Raw genomic sequence first — 12492 nt, 5'->3', positions numbered from 1 at the left:
CGTCTATGTTTCGCGTGATGGTGTTTGGCCTGCTTTGCCATTTGTTGGCTGTGAATAATCGTCCCAGGCCGCCGCCAAAACAAGAGGGTGGGGTTTGTCTGTTTCTCTTTTATTTTTTAATCTTGAGTAAGGGACTTTCCTAGACCCTCGCCATCCTTGACACGATTGAATTGGACATCCGCGACGGTATATGCAAACGGTTCTTATGCTGTCTGAGTTGGGCTAAGATCCACCTGTGAGATGTGAGGTGAGCCGTGTGTGTGTGTGTGTTGGAGGTTGGTCGGGGGGGGGGTGGTCTCCTCCCCTCACACCGCGCTTCGGCTTTCATCTTGTGCCACCACCCAGCGCTTCCCGTTCGTAAATCCAAATTAACGATATTAGATTTGCTCTACCATTTGTTGGCGATATTTTTATTTGACCGCCTGAGAGCGGTCCCTCGGCGGCGCTTCGTGTGTGGTGTGGGCCGCCAACGACGCCGTTCCTTTTTCTCAACTTTATTCGCTTCTCATCCCAGCAAGTGATAGAGATTCCCCGTTTGACATTTAACGCCCATTTTGTTCTGTTTGTTTTTACACGTTTTCGAGGCGTACGTCATGGTCGTTATTAAACTATTTCTTGTTCCGTAAAAAACAACGCTTGACATTATTCATTGCAACATTGTAAGACCATAACGCTTGATGAAAGTTCTTACAATCCATAAATAAAAAAGGGGTTTTTTTTAATTTAATTTCCTGGTATTTTAAAATTACTTCCCTTTATTTGAACTTGAACGAAAAACAACAACTTGAATATTTAATACTTCGGAATCTGTACAATATGCATGAAACATTTTCGTAAAAGCTAACTTAGAAGGAGCACTTACAACTCGGAGCTGTAGCTGTTGTTTTATGTTGATTTTTATTTAATTTTAAACTATTTTTACCTTAAGCAATGATGCAATTATTCTTATTGCATGGTGCGATCTGCTTCATGCAGTTTTTTGCAACCCAAACACCAAAAGTTAGCTACCATTAACGTTTGCAACAAATACCAATTGCAATTGACTGTGCATCGGAATAGTACATTTTATAGAGGTGATCTTCTGATAAATTATGAAATATTATGAATATTAATATTACAGTTAAATTTAAACAACGAAACTAAACAACGTAATTATTGTAGGAGTGCCAAATAATTTTTTTCAGAATAATTATAAAATAACTATCAAGCATCCCAAGTACATGCAATACGATATCAAGTAAAAATAAATATCAAACAACTGGGTACAACCCCGTTTCGAACAGCACTGGGTAGGAATGATTTACAGCTTCGGAAAGTGATGGGATTTATTTTAAAATAAACCGTAATCCAAGGGATTCTCGAAGGTCTTATGCCTTCGCTGCCGATGCGATCGGTTCATTCGTTCATAATGGCGTGTAACAATATCTGCTTCATTGCTCCCCCTTACCTCTTACTTCCATATTTTCCCTCGCAGCTCCTCACGATTGTCCGCTCGGGCTTGACTTGCAACAGCAGTTCGATCATTCCGCTGCGCTTATGCAACTGCCAATCGGATCGAGCACAAGCGCGCTACCGAATCGCGGACACGTAACGATCTGCGACCGTGTACGTGTCCTCGGCCAAAAACGGGAAGCCAATGGTCCCCGCCTTGCCGCATCGCCGGCGATGCTCCCATTTTGTGACCGTTCAACCCGTTACTCATCTGTCCATCCGACCGACCAGAAGCTCCAATAACGCTCAAAAATGGGGATTTGGCAGTGGGTTCGGTGCGGGAAGAAGAAAGAAAACCCGTACCAATCGCCACTCTGTCGGTCCGGTTGCCGATGCGGTCAGCACAGCATTGCAGCTACTACACTTGGATTGAAGATTAAGTTGAAGGGTTCTTTCTTATGCCACCATTCTTTCCTTTCCAGCGTTTTCTCTCGTGCTGAAGAAACGAAACAGTTACTAAAGCCATCAAGAACGAAGTCCTCCTTTTCGCTGGAAGATGGCTCGTGCTCAATCATTCGGTCGCTATGATCTGTATTATTTTGAAAAAGGAATATTTAAAAAAGGGGGCCAATTGATGCCCCAGCTCAAGGAAAAGTATCCCCCGGGGATGGGGAGTATGCGAGATATGTTGCAGTAATTTTTGTTTTCTATTATTTGGGAAACGGAACGGCGCCAAGAAATCGCTCGCGATGTGGCGTCTTCGAAGGGTTTGCCAGTTGATAGGGGAAGATTTTTTCATTCTAATGATATGTTCGTGAGCTGTTGTGAGTTGTATCGATGCCAACATGCAGAAGCTGGTAAAAACTTAATAACGCCGATGTAGTTCGGGGTCAACTGTGAAGAAGGCAATTTATTTACTGCTTGATTATAGAACAGCGTTTTCTTTTTTATATCCCAGTTTGGAATGATCTCATCATGAATAAATCAATACACGTTAATTTATCTTAAAGTGATAACACATTATTAAATAGACTCATGTGAATTGTATTTGATCAACATTCTGCTTTTTTGAGCAATGCTTCTTTTTATCTCCATCACACATGTTCACGAGATATCCAAAATTGTGCTCATCAGCTTTATGGCCTAGAGCATGTCCATGTCTTGGCTCGTTGAGTTATCACCCAATTTCAACCGCGATGATAAGCAGAACCTTCCCTACCTTCCTTTCGACAAGCAAATAGTGCTGACATTTGAATTGATTATCTCCCCGCATCCAACTGGCATCGTCAGCTCCTATCGTTGCCGTTGTCTTTCCACTTGAAGTGACTCTTGTTTGTAAGTTTATGGTCAAGTTCCACCTTGGCTCGCAGAGGGGAGTTGGTAGCGATATATTTTCTTGCTGCTTTTTTTCCTTTTCTTTCGTCACTATCATAGGTATCATGCAACTCCACGATTGCATGCCGATAGCCGTGAGAATTGGGCCTGCAATCGTGGCCTGCAAACGCAACTCCATTTAGTTCCATTAAATCTGCTCAACCGTGCACCGTGCGGTTGTGGGATGGGATGGAAATTTTCCTTTCCTTTCCTTTCCTATCCGGGGGTGGTTTTCTTTGACCACGATTCGAATTTTGAAGCGTTTTGAAAGGTCTCAAGTGGAAATCAGTTCGGGCCTTCGGAACCGCATCGACCAGCAGGGGCTAATTGAAGGGGCCCGCCCGGCCTCCGGATAGGGAAACTTGAAGGGAAGTTTGTGTGTTTATTGCAATGCTAACAAATGGCGAATACATCCGCGAACCTGCCAACATTTCGTCCGTGAGCATTGCGCGCTAGCAAATGGGTAACAGGGATGGAGACGAAATAGAGGCAGTCATGTGGGGGGAGGGAGTACAAAAAAGGGTAAGGTTACACGGGAATTGATTGTTATAAATAAACCAACTAAACCGAACCCGTTCTTGGCGCGCGATTTTACTCCCACCGCGCACAGTGAATCGGTAGTGGGAAAGTGTTCCAATATGCCCCATAAAGGGATAGCCAAATTGTGCAATTTTGAAAATAAATAGAGCTTTGGTTGTGAATTTAGCAAATCTGTTTTATGTAAAAAAAACGGTGGGTCAGTTCACACCCTTACCACATTATCTTCAGAATAGGCTTTAGGACATTGTCATGTTCGTAGTGTAAATACGGTTTTGTGTTCATATCGCCTATTACTATTCCAATATTAAATATTAAATTTTCCCTAACATCGTAACAATGAAATTTTGGTTCTTATACCGCCTGTGTTATAACCACTTTTCATTCCTTTTTTTGCAGTGTTTCACCTGGATGTAACAAATTAGCCACCAGCCAGGCGAAGGCTAGGGCAACAAAGGGCAACACTCCAGCGCGGGACGGGTGTGGTGTACTAGTTTTTCTTTTCTTTTTAAATTAAATTTCAAATCATTCCTGCTCACCAAACGTACGATGGACTACGATTGCTGACATAAAACGAGCAAAAAAGGTGAGCGCTCGTAACGGAGCACGGAATAGGGACGACCCAGGCCATGCGCTCGACGATGACGGTGAAAAAGGACGAGCGGCACGAAGATGACATAAATTGGAAAATGTCAACCGAGCAACAGGTGACACCGGCCCCACCGACGGGGGGTGACGGTCGGGTGTTGGAGGGAGTGGTTGGGGCGCCACCAGCAGAAGAACCAGGAACAGCCGGTGTTGACAACCACGACGACGACGACGACGACGACGACGTCGACGACGATGCTGCTGCTCCGTTGGCCGTTGATGGCGAGAATAATCCAATAAAATCGTTGCGAAGGCAACGGCACTGTGATACTGGGCCCGCGGTGGCCAGCACTACTAGCACATCAATCACTGCTTCTACAATGCCAATTGCCAGCGACACGCCCGATCGGCACCGTTTGCGGCGAGTCGCAGCGATCGGATACGACGACGACGACGACGAAGACGGTTGTGGCGACGATCAACGGACCCCGGAGGGGGGAGGGTCGGTGCGGCGGGCGACGGTTTGCGTGAGTGATGGTAAAAATAGTCCCGGGCACGATACGACAAATAACAACCGATTCGATCCCCGCCGCATGCCAAGAAATTCTGGCGCCCCCGGGGACGGTGGTGGCGGGGACGCGGGTGGACGGGATACCATGGACGCGTTGGAGCAGAAGCAGCATAAAACGATCAACGCGCGGCGCCGGTGGAAGCTGCTGGCGAAGGCACTCCGGCACGACTCGAGCGAGGACGATCAGCTTCTCAAGTTCAACCTAATCGAGGCGGACCGGGCGGGCGACGAGAAGGATGAGAATGTGTACGTCTACCGGTTGTACGATCGGTACCGGTTGAAGATACGGCTGATCGGCCCGGAACGGCCCTGGACGGCGAGCGAGCTGATCGGGTTCAACAACACGGGCAACATCTGCGTGTGGCCCTCGGAGGAGGCGCTGGCGTACTACGTGCTCTCCCGCCTGGCGCAGTTCGAGGGAACGCGGGTGCTAGAGCTCGGTGGAGGCATGACGTGCCTGGCCGGGCTGGTGCTGGCCAAGTACGGCCAGCCGGCGTTCGTGCACGTGACCGACGGGAACGAGCTGTCGGTGGAGAACGTCCGCAAGTCGCTGGTGCTGAACAAGTTTAACTGCACGATCAAGTCATCCGTGCTCAAGTGGGAGCAGACGGGGGTGCTGGGGCCCCAGCCCGGCGACCACCGGTACCAGTTTATCCTGTCCGCCGACTGCCTATTCTTCGACGAGTCCCGTTCGCAGCTGATCGACGCCATCTGGATGCTGCTGGCCGACGAAGGTGTCGCACTCATCACAGCTCCCCGGCGGGGCCACACTCTCAGCCAATTTCTGGACGAATGCGTCGCCCGCGGTTTCCACTACGAGCTGCTGCAGTGCTATAACGAAGCCATCTGGGCCCGGCACCTCGAGCTGAAGCTGTCCGAGGGCTACGACGAGAACATCCACTATCCGCTGCTGGTGAAGATGTACAAGTATGCGCACGGGCCGGTGTTGCACCGGTTGTGAAGCACGCGCAAGACCCATTTTTCCAACAAGGAGACACCCTCTCTCCCGTTCCAGCATACCGCTACCTATCTAGTGTCTAGTTGTAACCAATTCCAGAGCGTCCTCAACACACACCATAACTCACGCACAAGCCAAAGAAACCGGAAACAGGATCTCGGACCAACATACCACCCTCATTAGCCCCTGCTCGTCATCGTACTTCTTTCCCAACTTTATGCAGATGCAAAACAGTTTTCTAGAACGAGAAAGAGGATGTGCTAGTTTCTTAAGTCACTACGTCCACTTTGTGCCAATTTGCTAGATGTAATTTAATTTAAAGTTCATCCCGTTGCATCTAACGTGGAATCCGGTAGGTAGTACTAGCCCTTAACAACACCACCCACCTGCCGTTTTCTGAGCTTTAACACAGAACAAACATACATTATATTGATGGAAACATGTTCTCGATATGAACATCATAAGAAGTCGAATACTTGTTAGGAATGAACTAGAATTAATTTTTGGCCATTTCAAAATGCAGTAAACGAACATAAAAGTCAGTTACAAGGTACGAATAACTATTACTGAACAAAGAACAATTAGTTAAATTGCAGTACAAAATTAGGTGAATCTGCTAGTCAGAAATTTTTCCTCATAGTGGAAATTTGGCTTTTGTCGGATTACAATATGGAAAGAAAAGGTAACCAATCCAGTGTTACAAGTTGCGTTCAAATAGCTCTACATACAATAAACATTGGGTTTTATTCGAAATCTGTAAATTTGTTCGAAAGACAAGTACCAAAAAGGGAAATCGCCAGACGAGCGTATGTAGAAGATATGAGCATATGTGGAAGTGTTTCATTTAAAAGATATTGTGCCATTGATAGGAAATGTTGTAGACAGGTATGGAAGCCTTCGAAAAGTATTTGTACGTTACGACAGTTGTTCACATAGACGCGAGTTCAGGTTGGTTAGATAGAAAAAAATGTTATTCTTATTAATTGCCAAAGCAAAACAGAAATGTTGTATCTTCCAAAGGAACCTTTCCTTATATAAACCATAATTAAATGTTATGTTAATAAGACGAATTGGGGTGAAAAGCCAAACACGGAAACCGTAGAGAAAAAAGTATTCGCTCGAATGATGTGTGTCGGTTGTAATCAGGCACACAATTTGTGATAAGCGTGTGGGTTTAGCCATCCTACATAAATTGCCCACAGCACGCCATTCGAAACTATAGTTAGCTTAAACAACCAATTAAACGCCCCCGTTGGCAGAGTTAACCCGCCGTCCCACTGGGTCGTTTTCGATGAGCTCCGTGGACCGGGAGGATGGCGGCATGTTTAGTCTGTTCTATCACGCGCGTGCAACCAACCATCCACGACACACGACGCATCGGGAGGTTGCGGGAGCGTATTAACCCCGATTTACGGGCTCCGGTCGGGAATTAGCGGCGTGTTGTTACAGCCTTTATTAATGAAACGTTAAGCCAATCATGTACAGGAACGTTGTTTATTTGGAAATTGTAGTTTTGAATGGAAGATTTGCCATTCAGTAACTGGCAGCGTAGTTTGCGTTCGACACACATGACCATCTAAATAGGGCTCCTTTATGACGGTAGTACAGCTAAATTTAGGATATATGTAATCAATTTAAATTTAAACCAATTAGGCCAAATTATTGTAATTCTAGTCATGGCTTACTAGTTTCCAAGAATAAGGAATTATTCTTAAATTAAATTTAAACTCTCCCAACATATTTTGAAAGTACGCCGTATACATATTCCGTATCATACATTGTTAGTGAATGAGCAAGTGAGACAGAACAGGTTGTTATTAAATTCGTTTGCAAACGGGATTATTTTTGTCACAGTTTTGATTGTTCCCCTACGGCACGTCGAAAGATAGTTATTAATTCCACAAAGAACAGTATCACAATCCTCCATTTGTAAACGCTTTCCGAGAAGAACCATCGTTTTGATTCGTAAGGTTAAACGCACCGTCTAAGACATGCTAGTTCATAAAAATGAAAAGATTCTCAAAAAAAGGCCACCATCGAGAGAAATGAAAGTAAAAGGAAACTCATGTTTATTTGAATGCGTAAATAAATAAAAAATACACCGAATGTAATGCTTGTTGTGATGAAACTGATGACATTTTCCTGACCATTGGGAACCGCTCAGTACGGGTGCAACCGCTGTGCCGGATGCATCTGGCTATGATGATAGGCAGGTTGTGGTGGAGGAGGCGGTGGCGGATGTGTCGGATGTGATGATGGGTGTGGCAACATTCCCAGCCCTACTCCAAGCGAACTGGAGCCTAATCCATGGGGCGCTAGAGCGATTGGCGTTTGTATTTGGGGCTGGTGGGGCGGCAGCAGGACCCCCGGAGGAACGACCGCGATTGAGCTGGACGGTACCACCGGTCCGTGGATTCGCATGTGCCCGTTGAGCGTGTCGACCGTGGCGAACACCTTGTGGCACTCGGGACATTTATAGCTTTCGTTGGATCGATCATTGAGATGAATTTTACGCTTGTGCGCCACCATGTCACGATTGCGGCTGAAGCTTTTGGCACAGATATCACAGTGGTAGTTCTTGATGCCCGAATGGGAGATCATGTGCCGCGTGAGGTCACCGGACGTGATGAAACCTTTGTTGCAGGACGGGCACACGTGGTCGCGCTCGTTGGTATGGATTTTCTTGTGCGCCTGAAAGTTTCCCAGGGCCGAAAACTGTTTGCTGCAGATTTCGCACTGATACGGTCGCTCTCCGGTATGCGTCCGAATGTGTATTGAGAGATTGTGTTTCTGGGCAAACCGACGAGTGCAGTAATTGCAGGCAAATGGTTTCTCCCCAGAATGTGTTCTGGAAATATTTCTACATATTATCATATATCAACATATACGGACAATTGTAGAATTGTCAAACGGTTTTTACCGTAAATGCATTTGCAACTGGGCAGCACATTTAAAGGTTTTGTGGCATTGGTAGCACGTCTGAGGAATTTTGGGCATCGGTTTCGGTCCTCGTTTTTTCCGCTCTTCAGGAAGTTTAGGTTTGTATCGTTTCCTACTGCCGTATTTTCTAAACGAAAAATCACGGAAGAGTATTATTACTTATATGACCATAATGTTGCGACTGTACACTTACTTTTTGGAACTTTTCTGGCCATCTCCCTTCTCCTCTGTGCCTGCTAGAAGCCACGATTCTTCAGTCATCGTTTCTTTATCCAACACGTTGCTGTACACACCGGTCATGAGTCCGATGTACTGGCGCAGTCTCATATCGGAATTTTCACACTGTTGTTTGAGATGAAATGCAACACCTAGCCGGTACATACAGTTATTGCAGATGGTACTGGGAAGGCCATCGTTCTTGGACACCTGCAAATGTGTGATGGTTTTGGGATTCTTTCTGGCAAAACATGATGAAACCGAAACCATCTGTATCCCTTCATACCTTTATGTTCGCACACATCACCAACATGTTTGCGGGAGCCATCGCAACCAGCTCGGTGCTGAAGATAGACGTGAAAACTCCTTCTTCCAGGCAAACCCGACAAAGTCTGCTAATGTTGTAATCCATTGTTTTGGGGAAAAAGTTCACAATTTAAGAAAAGTACAGCGAAAAGGTAAATTAATTCGATTACTGATGGGACCGCGGTTTGTTTACATTTCGTTTCGTGTTTGTGGCTAGAGTGGTGTGCCATTCGAAGGAAAACATAAGTCCGATCTGATCTCGTAAAGTATATGATTCACTGGCCATTGTATAGAGATTTTTAAATAAAGATAAACTTTTCAGTTTAATTACGTATTTCAAAATGCATTAGATTTGAAAACCAGTTGTTTTTTAAGATTGTTATATAAAGCATAGTTTAAATCTGGTTTGTGGTTCCGATCCGAACCCAGGAATCACTACCATGTAACGCTCTATTCAAACGACTGTCATAAACTGGAAAATGAAGGGGAAATTGAAAACCCTTTTTTGAAAAAACGAAAAAATTGCCTCATGGCGTTACCGCGTGGTCATAGTAACCGCTTCACACAGTTATTTATCACCGACGCTTACAATTTGCAGCTTCGCCGAAGGGTAGACATCGAAATTTGATACCAGGAAAAATGAACCCAGAAAGTGATCAAAATAGTATCAGCGTCCAGGCGGATGCTTTTAACGAATCCATTGCCGACCGGGTCGGTGTACTAGAAACGGATCACCCGCTGTTGGAAAGATTCCAGGCGGCTCTGAAGGCTCACCTGGTGAAGGTTAAAGATCAGTTGGAGGAGGAGGTGGCCGAGCTGAACCATCGTCTGGAGCAAAATGAAAAGGAATCCGAAGAGGTCGGCGCAGAACTGTACGATTTGCAGGAGGAAATCGATAACCAGAAGGAGCTTCTCGAAATTTACGGTAAAGAAATTTTGGAACTCTCCATTCGGCGTCAGGAGGAAGAAAAGCAAGCAGCCAAGTACCGGAAGGAGTACGAAGAGCACATGGTGACGATGAAGGAGTTTCACAGAACCCACAAGGAGCACCTGATGGAGCTGGAAAATCTGACCGTGCTGGAGAGTGAGTTCGCCAAATGGGCACAGGAGATCAAGGACGAGATTGCGGTGGCGAAACGGGTCGCTAGCAAGGACGCGAAAGATCGTCTCGCCGCGGCAGACGAGAAACGAAAGATGGATTTGCTCGTGCTCAACCTCGGCAACGAGGTCAAACGGAAGGACCACGAGTTAGAAGCGATCGAGGATCAAATCAAGGAGCAGGATGAAAAACGGGAGACGATTTGCCGCAGCCTTGCCGACGCCAATTCCGATCTCGAGGCGTTGCAGCACGAGCACAAGCGTGTATCCCAGGCATGGGGTGAAGTAATAGTGGCCATTCAGCAACGCGACCGGGTGCTGGTTAAGACCAAAGACGAACTGGAATCGATTTACGAGGAACATAAAGTGATTAGAAGCAAAACGGAAATCACCAAAAAGGCAGCCGCGAAGGAAATGGAGCAGAACGAAAAGTTGGCCGGATTCAAGAATCGCATCCAGGGCGATATCTTTTCACTGGAGAAGCAGGTACGCAAAGAGCAGGAGGACGAGGACAAGCTGAAGCGTGATCTCGACCACTACGCCCTGATTCTGGAGCAAACGGAAGCGGACATACTGAAAGCGCAGCAGGAAGGTTTGTTGATCGAGAATCACCTGAAGTCTCTTCGGCAAACGCTGGAGAAACAGAACCGCAAGAAGTTCGAGCTGGAGGAACAGATCCTTGAACTGCTGCAAGACCAGCTGACCACCGACAAGGCGGGGCAGTCGCAAGGAAAGCTTCTGCAGAGTACGAAAGAAAAGCGGGACGAACTTGACATCTCCATGACGAGCACGGAGAACCAGCTGTCGGAGGTGTTGTTGGAGTTGGAAAAATGGCGTGCAATCGTAGAAAACTCCAAGGAAGTCCTTAAGGAGGCAAAGGTAAGTCGACACGCTGGAGTGTATTGGGTGTGAATTATTCAATAAGCTTTTTCTGCTACCGGTTTCCTGTAGGAAGAACACGACAAAATGGATGCAGAGGCGAACAAGGTCAACGAAGATATCAAGCTGGTAAAGGAAACAATTGCGGCGAAGCTGCGCAAAATAGACACGCTGAACCGCGAACTGGAGCAGTTGATCACCAAAGCGGGCGGCCAGGAGATGAATCCGGACGAGTTGAAGCTGCTCGACGTCCAGCAAGACATCGTCGAGATGGACGGTAAGATCAAGGAGGCCGAAGCGTCATGGTTGAAGCTTCAATCGAGCGTAAAAGCGTTATCGGAGAAACGCTCGCAGCAGCTGGATGAGATTAATTACTCCAGAAAGAGTAAGTATACGGATGGAATCGGCATGTGTGCGTGTTTTGCGATAATCTTACCCCTCTCCTGCCCCTTCCAGAGCTGCTGCTCGCGGAACAGAAAGCGATCAAGATCGAGTCCCAGCTCGAGGAGGTGATGAATGAAAACCGGGAGATTGTGCGTTCACTAGCGGCTCTCAACACTCGGCTCGATAACGCCAGCCTGGATCTGTTCAAGACGCGCCGGGTGCACGAGAAAGAGGAACAGGAATGCGAGGTGGCGCACCATCAGGCGACGGAACGGCTGCGGGAAGCCGAGATGGCTGTGCTGAATCTGGAGCAGGAACTGAAGGACCTCGGCAAGGAGATCGACGAGTGCAAGCAGGAGGTACTGGAGAAACACCGCGAGGCACTGTCGTGGGAAACGAAGTGTAAAATGTCGGCCGAGGCTAAAAAGTTCCGCGACGAGGAAACAACACAAAACAGCGAGATCGGCATCATGAAGGCGGAAATTCATCGTATGCAGGTCCGCTTTGGGCAGCTGAAACGCCTGCAGGAGAAGCTGGTACATGACCTAGAGAACACGGTCCAGCACCGGGAAAACATCTTTGAGTCGGTCAACGCACGGGAGAAGGTGTTTGGAGGGAAGTTTAAGACTCGCTCCACCATGCAGCACAAGATCAACGAGTTGAAAAATAAAATGAAGGTCGTTTTTTCGGTAAGTGACGTCAACGTGATACACCCACCCCAAAAAAACTCTTCGTATTAATGCGTCTATTTGAATATCTTGCCATATCGCAGGAAATTTCCCAGGCGGAAAAGAGTCTTATCGAGATCGATACCGCCCAGAAGCTGCTGCAGGCTGAGATAGAAAACAAGAAGCACCAGATCGAGGAGGAAAAGCTGCAGACGAACCTCATCCGGGCGGAAACGGAACAGGCGTCGTTACTGAAGCAGGAAAATTTGGACTACATCGTCCGTCATCAGTACCGTGCGCGGCGCTATCGAGCCCTCGCGAACGCACAGCAACTTCCAAAGTTTCGCAACGAAATACTTATTCAGGCGGACTTGCAGCGTCAGCGAGAGGTGAACGAGAACATCGTGGCGGTAGTAGAAACGCTTCAGCAGGACTTTCCAGTGCAGAAGTTTAACCTCAATAAGATTCTTCAGTCGTTGAAGTGATAGAACTCGGGGGAAGTGGACAGGATTAGATTAACTCGTGTGTTCGTGTGAAAACTT

At 46.8% G+C, this 12492-nt stretch overlaps 3 protein-coding genes across 3 annotated transcripts; 2 read left to right on the top strand and 1 right to left on the bottom strand.

Annotated features, from left to right (window-relative positions):
- The first annotated feature begins 3983 nt into the window (after positions 1-3983).
- LOC131293026 (calmodulin-lysine N-methyltransferase) lies at positions 3984-5462 on the top strand. The gene is made up of 2 exons (XM_058321105.1): positions 3984-4134; positions 4201-5462. Exons 1-2 carry the CDS (start codon positions 3984-3986, stop codon positions 5460-5462), a joined length of 1413 nt encoding a protein of 470 aa, XP_058177088.1.
- Positions 5463-7544: 2082 nt separating this feature from the next.
- On the bottom strand, positions 7545-9027 carry LOC131283701 (zinc finger protein 771-like). The gene is made up of 4 exons (XM_058312789.1): positions 8902-9027; positions 8593-8825; positions 8380-8526; positions 7545-8307 (listed from the first exon to the last, which is right to left on the bottom strand). Exons 1-4 carry the CDS (start codon positions 9025-9027, stop codon positions 7620-7622), a joined length of 1194 nt encoding a protein of 397 aa, XP_058168772.1. The 3' UTR covers positions 7545-7619.
- Positions 9028-9560: 533 nt separating this feature from the next.
- On the top strand, positions 9561-12435 carry LOC131283669 (coiled-coil domain-containing protein 40-like). The gene is made up of 4 exons (XM_058312787.1): positions 9561-10898; positions 10971-11283; positions 11355-11971; positions 12055-12435. Exons 1-4 carry the CDS (start codon positions 9561-9563, stop codon positions 12433-12435), a joined length of 2649 nt encoding a protein of 882 aa, XP_058168770.1.
- The last annotated feature ends 57 nt before the right edge of the window (positions 12436-12492 follow it).

The sequence above is a fragment of the Anopheles ziemanni genome, chromosome 2, assembly GCF_943734765.1.
Source record: "Anopheles ziemanni chromosome 2, idAnoZiCoDA_A2_x.2, whole genome shotgun sequence".
NCBI lineage: Eukaryota > Metazoa > Arthropoda > Insecta > Diptera > Culicidae > Anopheles > Anopheles ziemanni.
Note: the sequence above shows the minus strand (reverse complement) of the source record. Positions and strands in the feature narration are given on the sequence as shown.

Bases quoted from the DNA above. Each gene is read 5' to 3' on its own strand.
- LOC131293026 (XM_058321105.1), top strand. From the start codon at position 3,984: ATGACGGTGAAAAAGGACGAGCGGCACGAAGATGACATAAATTGGAAA. The intron at 4,135-4,200 runs CCGGTGTTGACA...CTGCTGCTCCGT, and splicing joins AGCAGAAGAACCAGGAACAG to TGGCCGTTGATGGCGAGAAT.
- LOC131283669 (XM_058312787.1), top strand. From the start codon at position 9,561: ATGAACCCAGAAAGTGATCAAAATAGTATCAGCGTCCAGGCGGATGCT. The intron at 11,284-11,354 runs GTAAGTATACGG...TGCCCCTTCCAG, and splicing joins GATTAATTACTCCAGAAAGA to AGCTGCTGCTCGCGGAACAG. The intron at 11,972-12,054 runs GTAAGTGACGTC...GCCATATCGCAG, and splicing joins AAATGAAGGTCGTTTTTTCG to GAAATTTCCCAGGCGGAAAA.
- LOC131283701 (XM_058312789.1), bottom strand. From the start codon at position 9,027: ATGGATTACAACATTAGCAGACTTTGTCGGGTTTGCCTGGAAGAAGGA. The intron at 8,826-8,901 runs GTATGAAGGGAT...ACACATTTGCAG, and splicing joins TGATGTGTGCGAACATAAAG to GTGTCCAAGAACGATGGCCT. The intron at 8,308-8,379 runs GTAAAAACCGTT...AAATATTTCCAG, and splicing joins CAGTTGCAAATGCATTTACG to AACACATTCTGGGGAGAAAC.